This window comes from Balaenoptera borealis (genome assembly GCF_965194805.1).
Source record: "Balaenoptera borealis genome assembly, chromosome: 17".
Classification (NCBI taxonomy): domain Eukaryota; kingdom Metazoa; phylum Chordata; class Mammalia; order Artiodactyla; family Balaenopteridae; genus Balaenoptera; species Balaenoptera borealis.
The window spans coordinates 60231963-60255444 of record NC_138876.1 but is presented as its reverse complement, the minus strand read 5'-3'; the positions used below and the strand labels follow the sequence as shown (position 1 = coordinate 60255444).

The window sequence follows — 23482 nt, the reverse complement described above, 5'->3', positions numbered from 1 at the left end:
TGAGGATCTCAGTCAAAGCAAACGACGGGTGAGGTGTGCTCTCATTTGTGTTTGGTCCTCCCTTTTTCCACTTTGCTCTTTTTCTTTTTTTTTTTTTTTTTTTTGGCTGCATTGGGTCTTTGTTGCTGCACACGGGCTTTCTCTGGTTGCAGCGAGCGGGGGCTACTCTTCGTTGCGGTGCGCAGGCTTCTCATTGTGGTGGCTTCTCTTGTTGCGGAGCACGGGCTCTAGGCGCGCAGGCTTCAGTAGTTGCAGCACTCGGGCTCAGTAGTTGTGGCTCGTGGACTCTAGAGCACAGGCTCAGTTGTTGTGGCGCACGGGCTTAGTTGCTCCCTGGCATGTGGGATCTTCCTGGACCAGGGATCAAACCCATGTCCCCTGCATTAGAGGATGGATTCTTAACCACTGTGCCACCAGAGAAGTCCCACTTTGCTCTTTTCAACCCTGCTTTCTCAGTTTTACCCAATAAACAGTGCGTTTCACTCCTCATTCTTAGGCAATCGTATTCCCCAAAGCTGTCAACTAGTCTTTTCATACAAGTCAGGACCTTACCTGCCTTAAAGTGGTGACTTTAAGACATATATTCCTTTTTAAGAAAAGAGCAGCCTGGTAAATGTGTCCTTCACAAAAATTCCAAACATTTTACAGAACTTAACAAACTGATTGCACATACACACACACACACATTTTCCTTTTTCTTGTCAAGGTAACAAATGGTAGAATGATTTTAGCATTTGACCTAAGATTCATCAGGGTCCCATGCACTGTGGCACCCTCGTTTTTAGGCTTCTATAACTCGACATATTTGCAAAGGCCTCACGTGGCCGGTGAGCTGGACTGACCTCCAGGCCCTGCAGCCTGTGTAGGGCTGAAGCAGACCCACTCCCAGGGACTTTGCTGTAGCCAAAGGGTTAATCCTCCTTGAGCTGAGCAGTGTGAACTCCTCACAGCTGTTTTAGCTTTTCAGGAACCTGACAAGAAACATTTATGTCCGACCTAAACCTCACCTGTTGCAACGTGACTCCACTTCATTTATTCACTGTCAGACAGTCAACGGATGGTTCTCGAGCCCCTGCAGTGGGCTCACCATTGCAGAGCCCGGGCTGCAGGCGCTCACAGCCCAGCCGCAGGACAACACGCTAAACCACAATGCCAGGCTGTTGCTTGCGTGATAAAGGCAATCGGGCTCTAGGTTCACAGGGAGGGAACATAAAGGGCTGGACTCAGATGGTGTGGTTTGGCTCCTGGCGATGCTGGTTATGATTTAAAGCCGTGGAGATGGAGATGGAGAATAGCTGATATCTTCTTCTTAAGAGTAACTTTCCACAAACTTCTCTTTCTTTTTTTTTTTTTTTTTTTTTTAATTTTTATTTATTTATTTATAGCTGTGTTGGGTCTTCGTTTCTGTGCGAGGGCTTTCTCTAGTTGTGGCAAGCGGGGCCACTCTTCATCGCGGTGCGCAGGCCTCTCACTACCGCGGCCTCTTTTGTTGCGGAGCACAGGCTCCAGATGCGCAAGCTCAGTAATTGTGGCTCACGGGCCTAGTTGCTCCGTGGCATGTGGGATCTTCCCAGACCAGGGCTCGAACCCATGTCCCCTGCATTGGCAGGCAGATTCTCAACCACTGTGCCACCAGGGAAGCCCAAACTTCTCTTTCTGAGTCTTAGTTCCATAGTCTCAATTAATTTTTTTTTTTTACTTTTAAAATAATATATTTTAGATCATTTTTTAGGTTCACAAAACTGAGTAGAAGGTACAGAGATTTCTCATATACTTGCTGTTAATTTTTCTTTTTTTATCCAATTTTTAGCCCTCTCATCAATTTCATGGTTGAAGTCTGTTTATTTTCTCTCTCTCCCTGTATACTGGGTTAAGCTCTATGAAAGTAGGGACTGTATCTGTTTCCTGCTCTCAGCATCTCTACAGTGTCGGGCAGCAAATATTTGTTCAGTCAACCCGTGTAGCCCATTTTCCCTGGGCTTCATTAGACTGAAATGGGGGCTGGGGCTGATGTTTAAAATGAGTTTTACTTGTGAATAATGCCACAGACACCTTCCTCCTGTTGTAGTAGCTCCATCCCCACCAGGTCTCTCCGGCTTATATCTGAGAGTTTCTGGAGATGTCTTCACCGTAGTCAAGAAGAAGTGGCTGGGACTTCTCCGGCAGTCCAGTGGTTAAGATTCTGCCTTCCAATGCAAGGGGTACGGGTTCAATCCCTGATCTGGGAACTAAGATCCCACATGCCGTAGGATGTGGCCAAAAATTAAAAAAAAAAAGAAGTGGCTGGAATGGAGCTACCACACTGGGGACCCCAACAAGCTGAAGCAGTTCTGTGTTCTCTGACTCCCTCCATGCATCAAAGCTGTGAATATAAGCCATGGAGAAGGGGAAAGCACACCTCTTGTTCCCCGTGTGTCACCTCTGTTTCACAGCCCCCAAAGCAATGTGGCTTTTTTCCTTGTCTTTGGAGGATTTGTAGTGAAAATACTTCTTCCCTTATTTAGTTGCAGCTCCTAAGACAAGGGACAGTATTCAGAGTCTCTTCTCTCTGCGGATCATTGAGACGTTGGTATTGAGCTCAACTTATTAGCCTGATTCTTCCTTAGGGCGAGGGACCCCCACAAGGCTATTCACTGCCCCCTGCAAAAGGGACCACTGTGTTAACCAACCAGCTGTTACCAGGCACATCTAGATTCCAGCAGTGACCATGTTCAACCTTGAGCTTGAAACACTAAATCCCTTCTTTCAAAGAAAATCTTGGGCTAGGATAGAAACTGAGCACGAGACTGACCAAGCCTGTATATATGCCGGTCATAGTTTACATAAGATTCTAGAGCTTGTGTGTGGCCAGGAAGCTCAGTGAATCCAGAGGACAGGGCCAGTGGCTGAATCCTGTGGGAAGTCACTTAACTTCTCTTTAACCCACGGACATTCTGCCCGCTGAGCAAAGGCAACTTTGAGAGGGAGTGTGGACCATCACTCCTATCAATACAACTGCGGTGAACAGAATCACTGTTACTCCTCAGATCAGAAGGACAGCTCACTCAACACTGTCCTGATGGCACGCCAGTCAATCTGCCTAGGACGCTCGCAATTAAACTTTGATTTATCTAGTGCTTTGTATCTTTGTGTATGATAGAAATCCATTTATCATATGGAGGCACATTTTATTTATTTTGGTTTGTTTATTCAACAATCAACAGGTAGTTCTTTTATTTTTAATTAATTAATTAATTAATTATTTATTTATTTATGGCTGTGTTGGGTCTTCGTTTCTGTGCGAGGGCTTTCTCTAGTTGCAGCAAGCAGGGGCCACTCTTCATCGCGGTGCGCGGGCCTCTCACTATCGCGGCCTCTCTTGCTGCGGAGCACGGGCTCCAGATGCACAGGCTCAGTAGTTGCGGCTCATGGGCCCAGTTGCTCCGTGGCATGTGGGATCTTCCCAGACCAGGGCTCGAACCTGTGTCCCCTGCATTGGCAGGCAGATTCTCAACCACTGCGCCACCAGGGAAGCCAACAGGTAGTTCTTGAATGCCTACTATGTGCTAGAGATTGTTCTAGTCACAGTCAGAAACAAAAGAGATAAGGTTGTAAGATTCTTGTGTAGCTTACCATAAATAAGAGCATACCATAAGTAAGAAACTCGATAAATAACAAGGTAATTTCAGATAATCATAAAAAGTAAGCAGGGTGATATGACATAAAAGGTGACTAGTATTAGCTGCCTCAGATGATTCCCATCCCCCTCCTCCTTTGCATTTGCTAGTGTACATGCTGGAAAGATACAATGCTTGTGTTACCAACATCCCTTACTGCTGGCGGGAAGGGTAAGATTCATATTCGTGACTTCAGGCAGAATACCCTGAGGAGGGCTTCCCTGCCCAAAAAAATGCAGAGCCACATAAGAAAAGATTTTGATCCTTGAACTTTCCTTTCTCCTTGTCTGGGACACAGACATAATGCCCAGAGGTGCAGCAGCTGGCTTGCAACCTTGAAGTAATAACCACAAGGAAGGAAGTCAGGATGTTAAGGCTGGCAGAATAGAAAGTGAGAAAGAGCCTGCATCACTGATGGCATCATTGAGCCTTGCACAGCTTTGATCTAACTCCCCTGGATGTCTTAATATGTGACACAAAGATATATCGGCTTAGACCTGTGTTAGGTTTATCCTTATTTACAGCCAAACACTTTCCTGATTAATAGACATGAAGCTGTGGGTGAAAAGCTCATGGAAATTTCCAAGGTGCTCATGGAAATCTGCTCTGAGAAGATGACATTTAGTTGAGACCTGAATGATAAGAAGGAGCCAGTCATGTGAAGATTTGGGATAAAGAATTACAAGCAGAAGAAATAGCAAGTGCAAAGGCCCTGAGGCAGAAGTCTGCTGTGTCCAAGGAATAGAATCCAGTGGACCTGAAGCACCATGAACAGGGGAAATCGTGACCACACTGAAGGTTCGAGAGGCAGGCAGCACTAGACCACCAAGAGCCTTGTAAGCCATGTCAACAGCTCTGGGTTTTATTTCAGTTCCAAGGAGAAATTTCAGATGGATTTGAGATACATTTTGGAGGTAAAGCCTTCAACAGGACTTGTTGATGGATTGAAAGTAGGATAAGGGAAAATAAGGAATTAAGGGTGACTTAGATTGTTATCCTGAACAACGAATGGAGCCATTACTTGAGTGGGAAAGAATGTGAAAGGTCTGAATGGGGAAAGAAAAGGGAATACAGAATCAGGAATTGTGTTTTATGCTGAGTTAGAGATGCCCATTAGAGTTGCAAGTGGCAATGTCATATGGGAAGCTGGATACAGAAATCGGGAACTTCAGGGAGAAGTCAGGGCTACAGACAGAAATTTGGAACCATCCACTTACAGATGGCATTTAAGTCATGACTCTGGATGTGACTTCCTGGCCAGAGAATGTAGATAAAGAAGTTTAGGCCTGGGATACTTCAACGTTTAGATGTAGAATGGAGGTGATGGAGACAGCAAAGTGGTTAAGGAGGAGCATCTAGGGAAGTGAAACCAAAGCCAAGAAGCTCGGAGAAAAGAAGTATTTTGAGAAGGAGAGTCATTAGCTCTGCTGAATGATGCTAAGAGGCTGGGGAAAATGAGACAGAGAAGAGGCTGGTGGATTTCGCTCATCAGATGTATTTGGTTATCCTGCTAAGAGCAGTTTCAGAAGACAGGGGGAGCAGAAGCCTGATCTGAGTGGATTCAAGATAAAGTGGGTGATGAGAAAATGAAGTAGAGGCATCGCTTGAGTACAGAGTAGTTCTGATCTGAAGGGAAGCAAAAGAATGGGGCAGTGGCTGCAGTGGGGTTGGGCTAATGGAGGACCTGGGCAGAGTGTTTAGTTAGAAGATAGATCCTAGAGCCCCTGTCTGCTCAGCAAGGTGAATTGTGCAGAGTGGGGCGGAGGGGTTGATATCTACTGAACTCCCACTACGTATCAGGCACTTTACAAATCCGGTTTAATCCTCTCAACAAGCCCGTAAAGTTGGAGTTTTTCACCCTCTTTCTGAATGCGAAGGTGGCACTGTAACATGTTGGTTGGCATTTCAGGTTTGAGTCCAACAGAACCTGAGCTCTGCCGTTTGTTGGCTGTGTGACCTTGACCCGTTACTTACCTCTCTGTGCCTCAGTTTTCTCATCTGAAAAATGTGGATTCAAAACAGTACTTACCTCAAATGACCGGTGTGAGGGTGAAAATGAAATGATCCATGTAAAACACGTGCACAAGGCCTCAGACATAGTAAGGGCTCAATAAATATTAGTTCCTTTCAGAGATGAGAAAAGAGAGCCTCAGAGGTGAAGTATCTTCCATTATTGAAAAAATATATTGAGCTTCTACTTTTTGCTAAGCACCATGTGAGGCCAGGGAGTACAGCGATGAAGGAGGATGAAGTGACCCTCTCCTCATAGAGCTTAGAGCCGACAGTGTTGATGACGGTGACAGCAACACAACCCACAATAGCTAACATGTACTTACTACGTGCCAGGCCCTGAAGGCTTCATAGTAGTGAGTAACAAAAGCAGAATGTGTCTTGCTCCATCTTGCCTTTCTATTATGTCATCCTTCCCAGGGGTATCATTTTGCAAGAAGAATGAAACCCAACTCTAGTGAAATAACCCTGGGGTGTGAGGACGTGTTATTGAAAGGAAAACATTAGAGGTGATGACTAACCTTCCTTGCTTTCTCCACGATTTTCCAGAGAAACATGTTTTAGGAATTGTTTTTCTCTGCATCCTGCCTTGTTTCCCCTTCCCTGGTTTCTTCTCACATCATACAAATGTGACAGGCGTCATGTTAGATTCTTTGGGGGTGTCAATGATAAGTACTATGGGCTGAATTGTGACTCCATCAAAATTCATACATTGATGTTCTAACCCCCAGTACTTCAGGATGTGACTGTATTTGGAGACAGGACCTTTAAAGAGGTAAAGTTAAAATGAGGTCATTAGGCTGGGCCCTGATACAATATGGCTAGTGTCCTTATGAGAAGAGATTAGGACACAGACACCTTCAGAAGGAAGACCACGTGAAGACACAAGGAGAAGACGGCTGTCTACAAGTCAACAAGAGAGGCCTCAGAAGATACCAATGCTTCTGACACCTTGATCTCAGACTTCCAGCCTCTAGAATTGTGGGAAAATAGATTTCTATTGGTTGAGTCACCCAGCCTGTGGTACTTTGTTACAGCAGCCTTAGCACACTAATACAACAAGTAAAACACAGCGCTGGTGTTCACGACTTTGCAGCATTGTAGAGGAGATGGACAAGTTCATAACTAACTACCTGGCAGGTAGGGCAAGGCCGAACCACAGGAGAAGTGCTAAGAAGGTTAGATCCTGGGCACCAAGGATAGAGAAGCCATTTCCAATGGCAGAGCAGACAGTCAGGGAAAGATCTAAGGAAGAAATAGATTATGAACCAAAACTAGAATGACTCACAAGGACTTCCTGGGTATCAGATGGGAGACAAGGGCATTCTAGGGAGATGGTCCAGTGTGAATCATCTTTCTTTGATTAGTAGGTCACTCTCTTTGTCCCCCTTATGTATTATCCTTACCAGGGTCTATAACCAAATTATTACATTAATAAACATAAGTTTATTAAGGGGCAAAAGTATTACTGTCCCCATTTTCCAGGTGAGGAAGCTGAGGTACAGAAAGGTGAAGTAACTTGTCCAAGGCCACACAGCTAGTAAGTGGCAGAGCCAGATGCACACCAGCAATCCTCCTCATTCACTGGTCTAATAACTGAGACCAGGTTTGAACAAGGAGTGAGGTGGGTACAGACTGAGGCTCTGTAAGAGAGCACGGAGGAAAGTGGGGACTCTTCTTTCGAGACATGTGGGTGGAATCAGAAGGACAGAGTCAGACAGTAGCTTGAGAAGAAAGAAAAGGTGAAGGAAGTTGTTTTTATTTTTGAGAAGAGGAAAGATTAGAAACTGTAGGTAACGGGGAGAGAGGAGAAAGGAGATAGTTGGCAAAGAAAGATCCAGAAGGAGAGCAGAAGCCTGTGATAAAGCCTAAGCCTATGCAGGGTTGGTGGGGGGGGGGGTGAGGGTGTTGAGGGTGGTAAGGACAGCCTTGGAAGGAAATAGGGGACACAGTTTCCTCCGAAATGAAAGTGGAGAAAAGCTAAAGGGAAGAGATTAGAAGATGAAGATTCAACAGGAGCAATGGCCCCTGGCCCTTGTGTTGTGTTTTGTTCTCTCTCCCTCTCTGTCTCTCTCTTTCTCCTTCCTTCCTTCATCCTTCCTTCCTCTTTCTTTGCTTCTTTCTTTCTTTCTTTCTTTCTTTTCTTTCCTTCCTTCCTTTCCTTCTTTCTTTTTTAAAAATTTCTTTTATTTTATCTATATCTATATATCTATATATATCTATATATATATATATATTTTTTTTTTTTTCTGGGAAGTACCAGGCAAGGGGAAGGAGTGGGGTGGTAGACCTAAGGGGAGCTATGAAGTTTGGGGACAGACACTGTGGGGTGTGGGAGAGACATTGAGGACAAGAAAAGGGCAGAACAGGAGTCAGCCCCCTACAGGCAGTGTGAATCTGTCCAGGTGGGCTCTGCAGCTGGGGTGCAGGGGTGGAGAAAGCGGGTGGTCAAGGGATCAAGGTGGGGTCAGTATGGGGCAAGGTCAAGGGAATCAGAGAACTGAGAATGAGGAGGAGAGAATCTAAGGGATAGAACAGGGGACGCAGCCTAGGGAAGTGAGGAGAGTAAGAAGGAAAGTACAAGAAACAGGGAGAGTTTCTAGGACTAAAAAATATCCATTCCAATATCCCCTGTCCATTACTCACTAGATATTTCCCTTTTATTTTTGTTATATAGATATTTAAAATTGAGACTTCTAAGCAAATGAAGCCCAGACAGGATTTTGTTCTGGTGCCACACTTAACGATCATGCTGGGAAGACAAAGTGTGTCACACTGATGGCACAAGGTATGGCAGGAGGGATGCCATTTTTCACAAACATCAGAACTAATGTGGTCAATACAATCTCCTTGGAAGGTCGAATCTGTTCCAGGGATGCCTCTGTTATCCACAGCATTTTTGACCTCCTCATGGCACTGTCCTTCACATCTTCTCACTTTTACCATGTCATCATTCTTTCCACATGGATTTGATTTTGGTGGCTTCAATTTTTTAGGAAGAACCAAAAATCATTTAAGCATTGTTCGATAAGTGAGGTAGTCGACCAAACTGAGTATCGTACTTCGGGTCGAAAACAAAGTGACAATTAAATAATGAGACCAAATCTCTTGGGTTGGGGCAGGGGCTGGGAAGGTAGGGGAGACTCATCAGCTAGCTTGAGGGCAAACACTGGAGGAATTCTAACATAGTTTTGAGAGTACAATGTAAACAAGAAGTGTGTTCTCCCAGGGTGAGTGTGAGAAAGGGCAATCATTTAAATGAATTAACCAATGTATTTAACATCTAGTCTCCTTTCTCCAAAGTGACACCAGGCACTGACAACTTTCTGTACTGTACTGGAAAATTCCACGTCTGCAGCTAACAAACACAACGTACAAATGCGCTAGCAGTAACACACAAATGAAAATGTGTACAAGATGTCATCCGTGAACCGAACAAAACATGATCTCAACTTAATACACATTCTTCACAGAAAAATACACCTGACCAAGAAAAGAAATTTTTAAATTACATCTTTACTACTGAGTTAGAGGAGAAATAAAATTTTCTTTCTTGCATTTAACTCATTTTCACTCAAGATACTGTTTTACTAAGTTGTTTAATGCACGGGCTAGGGTGGTAATAAATGGCAGTAGGTAATAAAACTAAGATAAATTTTAAAAAATATTTCTTTTCTAAAAAGAAGCACCTCCTTAGCACAGTATAGAGTCCTGGTCAAGGAGTCAGGAATTCTGACAAATTCAGGATTTTGATCTTACCCTGTCAACAAGTCACTGTGAATTCCCAGGCAGGCCCCTCAAAGGCCCTCTTCAGCTCTGAACACATGCAATATTTTCCTACCTCTTTCTTATCTGTACTGAAAAATTCCCTTTTCTAAACTTTTAGGAGTAAATGAGCACTTTCAGCCCCTAATTACATGAAAGTATGTCATTTTTTTCCTACATAAATACCTTAAAAATTAGTATACCTTAGTAATCCTTCATGTATTAAATCATGAGAAAAGATAAATTTGTTCACTGCTATAAAATAAATTCCCCTCCTAGTTATTTTGTCTATTTGCTCAATTCAAAATTTGAACAGTATAATCATTATGTTTTTTTGGTATTCCTATAACTTTAGTACTTCATAAATATAATTCATGCCATTAACTGTGTTTATGGTGATGTTGTCTAATTACTATTGTTTGCATACTACACAACTCATTTTAAATTGTCAAAAGAGTAAAAGAAATATTGGAAAGTACACTGCACATTTCTGTCTGCAAAGTATAGCATACTGTAAGCTGAACTTGATCTTTAAAGATATGTAAGAGAGACTTTTTACTAAGTAAAGTATACAGGAAATTATTCCTACCTCAGTCAAGCCAACAAAATCCAGGAGAAACTCATAACTAACTCCATGCAATAGAAAGAAGATTATGAAGTTGTTTTATTTCAGACAGAAGGAAGACATTTTTTAAACATTTTAAAATTTAGAAGTCTTTTTTTCCACATTAACCTGGATTAAATTTTTTTCTGTAAAAATAAGGGGAAACAATGGTGGTAAGGTTTCATTTAAATATGCAAAAGCAAAAAGATCATGGAATGGGGATTATCACATCTGTTTATATAATATTTGAGACAATAAATGATGTAAATTTTTGAGAAAAGCAATAAAAATGCATGATTTTGCAAGGTAGCTTTGGTCACTATTTTTAATATTTGGATTCTAAGGAGGGTTGCCCGTGACAGTGGCCATCCAGTATGTAAAGCTCCATAACACCAATCCCATAAAAGACCACACTTCCTGGAAGGGGCAAAGCTATTTAAGAAATATGTTTGTTGTAGAAGGGATCATGAAAACTGTCCTTTAGGAAATGTTATCCAGCTTCACCCATAGTAGTTTCTAGGCACAAAAGCATTATTTTCTTTTTTCACAATAATTCATTCTAAACCAAGAAGCCATCTGGGACAAGGAAAAAAAAAAAAAAAAACCAAGAAAGTTTATTGTTCTACTCAGATAAGAATCATCAGTAAGGAAAATAGAGTTAACAGCGTATTCATTTTTAATACTTCTTGAGTGAATTTCCCTGGATGGTCTGATTTCCCAGTATTTCCCCCAAAGAAGTGCTTGTGTGCCGGGCATGCAGATCGGTGTACAGCAGTACTTCTCAAAGGATGATTTCCTGGACGAGGAGCACCAGGGAACTTGCTAGAAATGCAACTCCTCACACCCCACACCAGACCTACTAAATCAGAATCTCCAGTGCGGAGCCCAGGGACGCGTATGTTAACACACCCTGTGGAGGATCCTGATACACATTGAGGGCTGAGAACCACTGGTCTCCAGCACATGGCCTGCCTGATTCTCACTGCATTCATTTTTCCTTCCTATTAATGCCCTTCCTTCAGCCCTAAGCATCTAACTATATCCCACTCCTCCTCAAGTCTGGCCCAGCTCTTTCTTTGAACTTTGACAATTCCCTTACTTGAAATAGCACTTATCATTTACATACCGCAATTAAACATTACCTATATCTGAAGTGATTTCCCCATACCATGCCTTATATTGTCCTCTAAATTATTTCTTATCTGTGTTTCTTTTATCACTTTAACTGAATTGAAACCTGCCTCTCTTGTTTTTTTAACATCTCTATTGGAGTATAATTGCTTTACAATGGTGTGTTAGTTTCTGCTTTATAACAAAGTGAATCAGCTATACATATACATATATCCCCATATCTCCTCCCTCTTGCGTCTCCCTCCCACCCTCCGTATCCCACACCTCTAGGTGGTCACAAAGCACCGAGCTGATCTCCCTGTGCTATGCAGCTGCTTCCCACTAGCTATCTGTTTTACATTTGGTAGTGTATATATGTCCATGCCACTCTCTCACTTCGTCCCAGCTTACCTTTCCCCCTCCCCATGTCCTCAAGTCCATTCTCTATATCTGCGTCTTTATTCCTGTCCTGCCCCTAGAGACCTGCCTCTTGAAGGCAGGAACTTTGTCTTGTACAGTTGGCCTTCCATACTCATGGGACTTGCATCCGCAGGGTTTGCGTTCGCGGATTCAACCAACCGCAGATACAGTGGAGGGTTGACTGTATTCATCGTCCTTTGCCATTTGATATAACAGACTTGAGCATCCTCAGATTTGGGTACCCACAGGGGCTCCTGGAACCGAGCCCCGAGAATACTGAGGGGCAGCTGTATACTCTTTTACTTCCCACAGCATCTATCAGTGTTCAAGCCTTTGTTTGTTCTCCTAATATGCCCTTTTCTTCTTCTCACTAACTTCCAAGTTTCCAAATTCTTGCAATTTTTCAAGGTACAACCCCAAACGCTTTTCCTATGACCTGGCTTTTTCCATATATAGAAGTATTTTTCTTGAAAAAATCATAACTTTATCTTTTTAGTTTTCCACTTCACATTATAGTCATTTGTTCGTGTCTTCCCGGTCTCATCATTGAAGATGGAGATAATTGTCTCAACCAGACTTTTAAATAACATGGGTGGGGAGGAATAATTTAGCATGCTTCAGGGTATGCATGTATAATTGGTTTATTTTCCCTCAATATTGAATGAACTCTGATTTTGGATAATCCTACTATTTACATAGGAAGTAACTCTCACATTTCAGAAAGATGCAGTATTTCTCCTAGACGCATTTCTCCTAGACGCAGGTCTGGGACAGGGTCTGTGTGCTGGAGACAATTGTTGCAATTTGTGTGGTCTAATAAGTGGTCTCAGAAGATTAGACATGAAGTAACAGGAATCTGCAGGAAATCGAGCCATAAGGAAACCAGGGCGACTTGAAGTCACATGGGTGAGGAAGAAAAGAGCCTCACCCCAGGGTAAGGACCAGTAGCAGAAGGCCTAATTGTTACCATGTCGCGGTGTGAACCCACTGTGTTGCTGTCTGAGCTAATGGGAACCCGATGCAGCCAGCTTCCTGAACGCACCAGTCCTGACTTCAAACACGGCAGCCCATCCTGCGGGATCAGGCAGGCTGGAGTCCCAGGTTTATTTCCTCTCCAACAAAGGAGTCCCCGTCCCCACCCCCCATCAGCTAAGACAGGCTGCTCGGGACCCTGGCAAGGCTCTGGGACCAACCCTCCTGTTTTCCCCATTGAACACTCAATTCTAACTCCCAGACCCCCGACCTTGAAAGTCTTCTGGACTTAGTAGCCCCCCCCAAGAGCCCCTGGCTCTCTGTGCTTACAGGCCCAGGAGTGAGAGAAAGCTCACAGGTCATTTGCTAGCAAATCCCACTCAGCCAACTGGGAGTGCAAATAGGTGGACATAGGCACGCAGGGAAATCAGGTGCTGAGGATTCATCACTAATGGGGACGTGCGAGGAAAGAGAGTTCATGGGGGAGCCCGAAACCTTCCAAGGCTGGTTCTCCTGTTTCTACCTACATCTATCACTTCTGTTTTGTCACCAGCTCCTGACAGGAAAATGCCAAAGTGGCAGGCAAAGAATCTCCTCCTGTTTATGTGACTAGAAAAGTGTTTACAGCCCCTGGTGTTTGGGGTCCGCCTCAAGCCCCAGGGCAAGCAAGCCCTATCCCAGGTCTCAAGTCTGAGGAGGAGGTGGGGGTGGTTCTGGAACGTCAAGCTTCCTGGGCTCTTTTTTTCTGACTTCAAATCTCACAAGCAGCCTTGGTGTTTTTCCTTTGCCGAGATTTCTAAAGTTCCCTTTTTTATAGCGCTTATCGACATGTAAATTCCACACGAGGTTGAAAAGGTAGGTGTTTAAGATAGACTGCAACAGCTGGGGTAAACTGCCTCTTAGAAGGCTGTCTTAATGAAATGCATCTCTTTATATTTGGGGCGTTTGTAAGCAGAATGGGAATGAAACTTGAGAAGATTATGTGATAACCAGGCTACATCCTGTGGAGAGAGAGTGTTTCTCTAATAACACAAAGATGAGCTTCTAGATAGCCTACCAGATAGCTGCCTTCCGGCCAGCATCTCCCATCATAAATCTTCATTCTGACTCAGGTTTTCTGTAGATTTTTGAGGATAGAGCTCATTTCCCTGGAGAGACAGGACTAAGGAAAGATCTGGAATTCCTCCAGTTAAAAAAAGCCACCATTCTGCTTAATCAACATTTGTTCCATCAGAATCAATATCCTGCAGAGGGTGGTTCTCATTGTTTTAAAGTCTGTTTGCAGGTGACAGAGCAAAGATATGGTTCCTGATAAAGACTTGCTGAAAAGGAAAAGAAAATATTCCTCAAAATAGCCAAAAAAAAAAAAAAAAAAAAAAAAAGTGCCCAAACTCTCCTTTTACAAATAAGCTTCCTTTTGTGAGATATTCTGCCTGGCTTTGCATTCTCAAGAAATGTCAGTAACCTGACAGTGAAACAACACCTCTCTTCCCAGGGTTATCTATCATTTCTCACTGAAAGGGCTCAGCCATTTACTAAGCATCTAAAAAGTCATGGGTCCGCTCTGAACCTTAGTCTCTTTATCTTTGATAATAGTTTCCTACCCTGCAGGTTTTAGATGAGGTAGTGTGTTTGAAATTACCTAACCCATGGCGGACACTCAATAATAACTTCCCTACTTCACTCGATTTATCCACAGAATGGATCAGCGGCGGGTGGGTTTTAGAACCTGAACTGGGTTCAAGTTTGGGCTACATTATTTTTCATGAGGTGGCCCTAGACAAATCCCCTCACCTAGTATCTTCCCGGAACTTCAGTCTCCTCATTTGTGAAAATAGAATAATGATACCTCTCCTCATTTCAGAAAGAGCTTATGAGAGCCAAATGAACAAATGTGAATCTTGTAATAGACATTTGTATATTTGTAAACAGTAAAGCACATAAATCATGTTATAATCATTTATATTTTTCATAATTGGCTAAAATGCATCAAATACTATTGAAACCACAAATACACTTAGGAAATCAAAGAAAAATGTTTATTTCATGGTAAAAAAATTATTGTTATCTTGTTCTAGTTTTGACTGTTTTTTTGTGTGTTTTTTTTTTTTTTTTAATTTTGGCTCTTTTTGATGAAGGCTTTTCTAGAGAAGCTGCACCAACTGAGATGTTCAAAACATGTACTCTTGTGCTCCAAGGAGGAAGCCCAGAAAAGTAAGGTCGTGTGAAGTTCAAAATATATGGATACTCAAATAATTTCTAAAACCCCATTTGAGTAGAAGATTAATTGTTCATGGCACTCCTCTTTCTCTGTTTGGGCTTCCTTAGTTTCCTGAGAGGGATGATGGCACTTGGGATCCAGCGTAGGTGGAACAGCTGGAGATCCTCCTCGTCTCCCGATGTCTCAGCTTATCAGTGTTGACGGACAGAGCACATAAGGCCTTGCCTGCCTTGCTGACCAAACAGAAAACACAATTCTCTATTTCTACCGTGCTCTTTTCTTCCTGCAAAGGAAAGAGCCACTTCATTTAAGACACTGAAATATATAGGATGCAATCAATGCGTTAATGTCACTAGACAAATTCCATTCCTGGACCTCGGTATAACCTAATTGTATTACCCAATCCTTGGCAGGTCCAAAGTCTAATGCAGTCAACTTCTGAGCATGATCAAAAGAAATAGCATGGATTCTATGAAAATCATAGGCACACAGCGCCCACCTTTTGATTTGTTAACTGGAAGAGGAGTAGGAAGATTGAACAATCTGCAAATTGAAGAATGCACATATTAAATAAAGCAAATACATATGACACAAGTGGAACACACACACACACACGCCATTGATTAATAATTTTGGAAGAAACTAATCTCTGTAAGTTTTGTCTTGGGGTTGACTATTTCACAGATTTCCAATTATATATATGATATGTGACAAGGTTTTAGTGAAATGCATTGCTCTTGTTAAATTAATTGAGAACATACGTCTGAATTCAGTTCTTCATAATAAGATTAATAGGTAAAAATCAATGAATTAATTGTTTATTCCATAAATCTCTAGTGAGTACTTACTATGTACAAGATGCTGTACTTGGTACTGAATATGCATTGATGAATAAAACAGACTTGGTCCCTACTCTCAGCATTGACCTTCTGATATTAACACAGCATGAGCCACTTTGATCTAAGGAAGGAAAAACTGGTATAAGAAAACTATATCCGTACTCATGGTAACTTCCACTCTCACCTGGACCAATGGGTAGGAAAGAGTCTCCCTGGTCACTTGTCAAGGCAAACCTGAGTCCGTCAGAGCAGCAGCCTGGCCTAGCCATTAAGACTACAGGCTCTGGAGTCAAACTCTGGGGTGAATCCTGGCTTCTCTCTAGCTGTGTGCTCTTGAGCAAGATACTTGATCTCCCTGTGAATCTGTAAAATACAAGATACATTAATATCCACCTCATAGGGCTGTTGTAATGATGAACTAAGTCAACAAAGAAAGCTGTTAGAACAACACCTGGAAAATAGCAGGTGCTCAATAAATGTTAGCAAATTGTATTCATATCTGATCTCATCTCCCATCATGGCTCCATATACAACCCAGGGTCCAGGCAGGATTACATCCATTCTCAACATCTGCCACAATTTCCCTTGCCTGCCCTCTCTCCCCCAACCCCTCCATGCTTTCACACATGGCATTCCATCAGCCTGGATAGCCTTACCATCTCTTTTGTTCCCAGCAAACTCTTCTTGTGCTCATTGAGACTCGGCTCAAGATCACTTCCTCTGGAAAAATATCCTTACCCCTGACTGCCAGTGGCCGGGTGCCCCTCTGCCCTGTTCAACTAAGCTGTGCATAACTCTAACACTATAATGCACCCTGGACTCCGAAAGCTTACTCTTATGTTCCTTTCAACTAGATGGGGACCTCTATGAGGCTACAGGAGAGGCTCAATCAATGTTTGTTAAGTGAACAAATGAATTAGTGAATAAACAGAAGAATGGGAGGAAGGAAGGAGAGAAGGATGGCTCAATCCTTGGAACAACCTTGTCATGATACATATTATAACCTGTGGAGCACGCAGTGAGATAAGCTTCTTGAAGAGCTCTGAGCCTGATGATTATTGCTGTTACTGAGTCTACTGCTCACTGCATGACAGGCCAATAAATCAAGAGACGAGGTGTTGGGGTGAGGAATAGTGACTTTATTCGGAAAACCTGTGACCGAGAAGATGGTGGACTAGTGTCCCAAAGAACCATCTTGCCTGAGTTAGAATTCAGGCTTCTTTTTTTACTAAAAAGGGAGGGAATAAAGCCAAACATTTCCTGGTTCTGGTCAGCCTCTGGAGGAGATGTGTTAATTTCTTCCTTCCTGCCCTCATTCACAGGTGGCCCTGGTCAGGATGTTTCCTGTGAGCTAAACAAAGCTTAACACTCATTACATGGGAGGCGGGGTTCCCAAAGTTGTGCCATTATGTATAATTTCAGTTTATAGGTAACATCCCTTTAGCAATTAACTTGTAATAGAATACAAAGTTTCTTCCCTACTGCACTGCCTCCTCCAGACTCTACAGTTCTGTACTGGCCTGAAGATATAAGGGCAAGCAGGGAATGAGCTAAAAGCCAGAAGCAGCTAACTTTCCATATAACTTTACCTTCCGTGAACTCTGACCACACCAGAGACCTGCAAGCAGTCTTCAGATAGCATCTGGACCCTCTGTCTCTAAGTACACGAATCCCTGCATTTCGCAAGAAGGATGGTTATCCACAGCTTTAAGTGTATATTCAGGTCTGGAAAGGGCATAGTTCCCCTTGGTAGCACTTGCTTCGGATACTTCTCAACAGAAACGACCTTTCTTAAGCTGCAATTCAAGCCCATGATTTCTGTTCTCAAAACTGGTTCATTCTTTCAAGCTCTGATTCACCAACGGCATTACATTTGGATTAACTATTTGCACTCCCAACCAAAAAATGAAATGTTAATTCCCCAATACCAAAGACCCCGACACATGAATATTTACCAAACACACATGCATGCTGAGAATGGGGAGAAGGTAGAGATTATATTTGAATATCATATAGACCCGAGTGCTATAATGAAAAAAAAATCACAAGACTTGTTCATTAAGATCTCTGAAAAGGGTAGGTGTTATATTCATTGGGGTAGAAGTTCCCACTAGTAAAAGAGTTTCATTTCCCCAAACTGAATAGAAACAATTAAACGTTAGAAAAACAAAGCATAGTTTTTCAGGTTGCAAAATTGAGCTCTCCACATCTTATTTTCTCTCTCACTGTTCTTAGTCTACTGTATATGAGCTCACTTTTGGTGCATAATGAGCTATGCCCATATCTTCATGTCCAGTGCCCATGTCCTGCTTCCATTTTAAGGAATAAGACTTCTTAATCACTATCCTCAAAATAGTTCATCCTCATACTTGCTTATTTATTCAGTAATTACTTATTGACCTATAGCAGATACTCTACTAGGCAAAGGGAGTAAAATAGCACAAGCCATCCTCTGCCCTGGGAAAGTTTTGACCAGTTTGTGATTTCTCAGTGAGAGACAATTTGCATGTACAGACCTAAATTTAACTGATAAATGTATTTTGAAAATATTCCACAAGAATTGAATTTTTCATCAAGTTTCATTTTTGACAAAATGAGAAACTTGTGTCCCCTGGCATAGTAGCTGGGAGATAGTAGGCACTGGGTAAATATCCATTTCTTTTTTTTCCTTGATTTTTGAAAATCAAGTTGTGTGTAAGATGAATTTGGGTCTTGACATTTCTGGCAAAGCATCAGATTCTACTGCACTGAGAAGCTACCTAGTGGAGACTGTGAGAGCACGGCCTTTGGAGATCGCCTCATCTGGCTTTCGGCCTTGGTTCTCTCTGCCACTCGGTAGAGAAGGAAGGGCAAAGAAGTGCTTTAAGCTTTCTAAGCTTTAGGTGCCTTATCTGAAAAATGGGAGAAATAGCACCTCTCTCACAGAGTTGTCATAAGGTTACTTGAAATACAGTATGTAAAGTTTCATTCATAGGAATCTGGCATCAAGAGTAGGTACTATTTGATGAAAATTATCACCATCCCCAATTTGTCTGTGTTTAGAGATCAGCTTATTTATAAAAACTGGATTTTCTTACAGCAAAACGTGCCCATAATTTGCAGCCAAACATCAAGTTTGGAACTCGGGACAGAGGACTGTGGGATTTTGGTATCTTTGTCATTTTTCAAGACGTCTTATGACAACCACCTCTCCCTCAAGAATCCTTCCCTGCCCTGGCAGAAAGAGGTTTGTCCCACCGCAAGCCAGTGCACATTCTTTCCATGGGATGGATCCAAATCTCACTCTGTATTTATCTAACTTCCCTTTCCAAGAGGTTTAGCAAGTCTGAACTAGACTGTAAGCTCTTTAAGGGTCTCATTTATGTTTTCTCTCTTCAATAATATAATCTTCCCGGAACACTGCCTTGAGACCACAACTTCTGGGACCAGGGTTTCAACTGGATGGACCCATCCCAGGGAGAGGTATACTGCACGCTCCGCGTACTCACGTCAGCAGCGGCTCTGCAGACACCCTGCCTGCTCGTGTGTCCTCTCAGTTATTGTTTTCCATTGAGTTACATGAAGCAAACAGTTAGGCTCCCCTGTGGCACAGGATACAGTAGGCAGTATATTTTACTTTGTAGAACCTATGATTGAGGGAGGCCAATGTCCCCATCCCCCCAACTGAAATTACCTTTGGAGAATCTTCAATATAAAACAGTAGTTCTTAAATCAGAGAGAGTCTTGGACTCTTGAAAATCTGTTGAAGACGTTAAGAACTCTCTTCCCAGGGCTAGGGGAAATAATATAACATTTTTACATATACATTTTTAATTATAGATCACAGACTCCCTGCAATCTTTCCCTGCACCCTTTTGGATATCCACCTAACCTAGGAGAATCAAAACCAGCGCCTGAGTTCTAGTTAGGATTCTAATTGTCTTTTTTTTGCGAATCACGAGAAATCCAACAAAGCAGCGAGCGCCTAAGACATCAGACGTTGAGTCGGATCCTGCCCAGCAAACTCTGTCTCTGCTCTGGATGTTTCTCTCTTTTACTGAGGGGTGACAATCCATCCCACTGGGGACACGCTGGCCTGTTCCCTTGGGCCCACACATTGTGCAAACTCGAGAAACTTCTCAGTCCAAGAAAAGGAGCATTATACAAGAAGCACACTGCATGGTAAAAAAAACATGGGATATTCAGTGAGCAATGGTTCGAGGTCATTTTCTCATCAGCAGCAGTGAGCTTGAAATTGATGTGCAAACCAGAAGATTAAGGAGCTCTGGGAAGCCTCGGGTTGTTTTTTGCCTGGGTCAGGGGAAGCTGCTGGCCGAATTTTTGCCTCCAGCCTCTTGTTGAGTGACAGGAAAAGAAAAAAGGACCATTTGAAGGCTCCTGGATTCAAATGGCTTGGACAGAGTGCCAGGCCCTCGCTGCCCTGGAGAAAGCCACTCTGGTGCCAGCTTAGGAACAAGTGTGTTCCCACTGTCTCCTGGAGAGGATTCCCCCGCCCCTGTGGAGGGGGTGGATTTCAAAGATGCTGACTTCTTGCCCTTTTTAGTAGGCCTACCAAGTGTTCCCGTTTTAATCTGAAAACTTTCCCCCCATCTTCCACTCCTCCAATGCCTCCCCTAAAAAAGCTGGTATTCTGGGTCGCTGAAATGGCTTTAGGTTATCAAGCAGAGACAGGAGATTAGAGGAGCAGTTCGTAGCAACAAACACAGCTATGGTACTGAAAGGTCACGTTGCACGTTAATGAAATGCTATCAAACGTCAAACCCTAAAGGTACGGGTTAAAGCCACCAAAATCCCTTCTGGAGTTTGCCTTGTACAAGTGTGGACCTAAAAGTTCCCTGCCTTTCCCATACTTCCATCACCATGCTTTCCCTCCTTTCAGCACTCCCCAACCAGGGTGTGTTTTCAATGCTGACCGCCCCATCTCTGCCTGACACCGTGGAGCCTTTCAGTCTAAAACCCCAGAGTCCACGAAGTCTGGCCCGCGCGCTGGGGAGAGGGAGACGGTAAAGTCAGCTGTGAGCTGCCGCGAGCTGGGCTGACTTCGGGATTGCACCGCAGCTGCCTGCCTCTGTCTCCACAGCCGCCCTCCCACATCTTCCTAGGAGACGGCTGTGTGTGAACGAGGTGGTTTCCCACAGCTCTGATCTAGTTCAGCTGAAATTCTATCTCCGTGTGACCAACCTCAGCCAACGCTCTCCCACCCGCCGCCGGCTCCCCTCTCCAGGCTGTGTGTGTGAGCTGCCCACTTACACTGTCGGTCCCGCGGCCTCCCCTCCACCGGCCCCTGGGTATAGACTTACGGTGTCAGCGGGCCAGCCTTGGGGGCTTGGCTGCTGGCCCGGACGCTCAGCCCTCATCCTCAGCGCTCTGAGGGGTGACACCCTATACCCGCCACTCAGCGGGTTGAATGGGGCTTGTGAGTTATCGCTGGAGAAAAGGCAGCTGAGTCAGATGAGGCTGAGAACCTGAAACAGATGTAAAAGACATCAGGCTGAGTTTTCCGTGGATCTTCAATGCCCAGAAAGATTTATGACCCCTTTTAACCCTCTTTTAACATCGGTTGAACTGAGCTTGTTTTATAGCGAGGAAACAAGCCTGGCAGTCATAAGGAAGATCACCAGAGCCACAGGGCCTGCCCCAGGGTCTGCAAACCCTCGCTTTTTTTCTTTGTCCTCTCTCCCTCAAGCTCATCTAATGGCCTCTGCATCTGGTGGGGACATTTCATCACAACCTCTTTAAAACTCTCCGTCCCAGAGAGCTCAAAGCTACCAGTTGCTTTGACCCTAAATAGTGTTCGGTTTGGGGGTGCGTCTTTCTACTGAACAGGGAAGTGATAAATATCTCTTAGAGAGGTGAAGATTGCAAGGAGCCAGCACTAGCCAGCGATGCAGTAGCCCTGACTTTTTTTTTTTTTTTTTTTTTTTGGCCTAATTGTCACATAATCACGTTCCACTGGATCAGGCACACTTTCTTTTGATGGAGAAAGCTTTGAACTTTGCTCTGCACTTCCTGCAAAAAAGAGGATTTCTACCTCGGGGCAGGGAGGCACAGGAAGGCAGAGGTTTGTGGGTGCCTTTTACAAGCCCTATGAGGCGAAAGGGAAGGGGTTTACAAAGGCGTCATAATTGGGAATGATGTGTCAAGGCAAGCAGGCACCTCCTGAACCTGACCCCACTCCTCTCCTCCAGGTCAGCCTCAGGAACATAGAAATACAGCACTGAGCACACAAGTCATTTTCCAATACAAAGAAGCCCAGGGATCTTTCCATCTTTCATTTATTTTCTGCACACAGTGGGAAAGTGACAGGCAGGGTTGCTCTTTTTTACCGTTATTACTTTTTTAAAGAGCGATACACTTTGCATGACAAAATTTATTTTGGCTTACAGCCAACTAGCTTGCTTATCTTGATACAGAGATAAGAACAGGCAGGTAGAGCTGGAAAGTGTTTCCCTCACCTCCTCCAGACTCCTAGAGTCTGGGGCATGCCATCCTGAAGAATCAAACCTCAGTGTCCAACGTGGTGCAGAGAAACCCTCCGTTTGAATTCAGTCTCACTCTCTCTGCAGTGGGTAGTTATGACCAGAGCAACCATTATCCTGAGCACCTAAAAACATTCTTACACTCATTCGGCTCCCAGTCAGGCTGCATCGTGGAGGGAGGGCTTGTGGAATGAAGAAACACAGTTTTGGGGGTGGGGGGGGAGGTTCTACCCTGCCTGGGGAAGAGGAAGACTCCTGAAGCCAAGTTCAGAAATACTAGTCTCTCTGAGTCCTGAGAAAACTGCCCCGAATGTTAACACATCAATCTTAAGGAAACAAGCCTGGTTTTTGCCGACTTAATTTCATATAATTATTTCAGAGTTTGAGTCTTTACAAGAGAGAAGGAGTGGAGGAAAAAGATCAGAAAATTGAAGGGGACGAACAAAAAAGGAATGAGATGTTCTTTGTTTTGAAGATTCCCATCACTCATTGGTGCCCAGGGCTCCATCTCGGCTTTCATCTTCTAGGAGTAAATGTATAGCACCCTCAACAGCATGTGGAGTAGCTCAGAAGGCACTGATTTCAGCTCAGCTCTATTATGAAGGGACACTTTAATAAGCTTTCTCTGTGTCTTGGGTCTTACAATACCAAATGTGCAGTGAAATAAGGCTAGAAGACTTGCAAGCCAGTCCTGACTTCAGGCTACTAAGTCCCAGCACAGTTTGCCAAGTCATTAAGCCACAGGGAACTCAATTATGTCTCTAAAATGGGGGTAATAATACCTCCCCTGCCTGCCTCAGAGGGTTACATATAGGAAAACACTTTGAAAGGGTAAAAAAGTTGCTATATAATAATTTATAATAGCCTTATCTTTATAATAAGATGTGGAAACAATCTAAATGTCCACTGACAGAGTAATGGAGAAGATGTGGTACATATATACAATGGAATACGACTCAGCCATAAAAAAGAATGAAATAATGCATTTGCAGCAACATGGATGGACCTAGAGATTAATCATACTAAGTGAAGTAAGTCAGAAAGAGAAACACAAATACCATACGATATCACTTCTATGTAGAATCTAAAATATGACACAAATGAACTTACCTATGAAACAGAAACAGATTCACAGACATAGAGAACAAACTTATGGTTGCCAAGGGGGAATGAGAGTGGGGGAGGGATGGATTGGGAGTTTGGGGTTAGCAGATGCAAACTATTACATATAGAATGGATAAACAACTGGTCCTACTGTATAGCACTGGGAACTATATTCAATATCCTGTGATAAACCATAATGGAAAAGAATATGAAAAAGAATATATATATGTATAACTGAATCACTTTTCTGTACAGCAGAAATTAACACAACATTGTAAATCAAATGTACTTCAATAAAATAA

The 23482-nt window shown here is 43.2% G+C and overlaps 1 protein-coding gene across 4 annotated transcripts; it reads right to left on the bottom strand.

The window, feature by feature from the left end:
- Positions 1-2277: 2277 nt before the first annotated feature.
- Positions 2278-20989, bottom strand: LOC309614797 (uncharacterized protein; the record flags this gene model as incomplete). Of its 4 annotated transcripts, XM_082363651.1 has the most annotated exons (4): positions 2278-14987; positions 15258-15301; positions 15782-15960; positions 20848-20954. In XM_082363651.1, the coding sequence occupies 4 exons, from the start codon at positions 20952-20954 to the stop codon at positions 14862-14864; spliced, it is 456 nt and encodes a 151-aa protein (XP_082219777.1). In that variant the 3' UTR covers positions 2278-14861. The 4 variants fall into 4 exon arrangements, 1 of the variants encoding a protein (XP_082219777.1); XR_014236383.1 differs by having other exon boundaries at positions 2278-15301; positions 15607-15960; positions 20848-20952; XR_014236384.1 differs by having other exon boundaries at positions 2278-15718; positions 15832-15960; positions 20848-20952.
- Positions 20990-23482: the final 2493 nt, after the last annotated feature.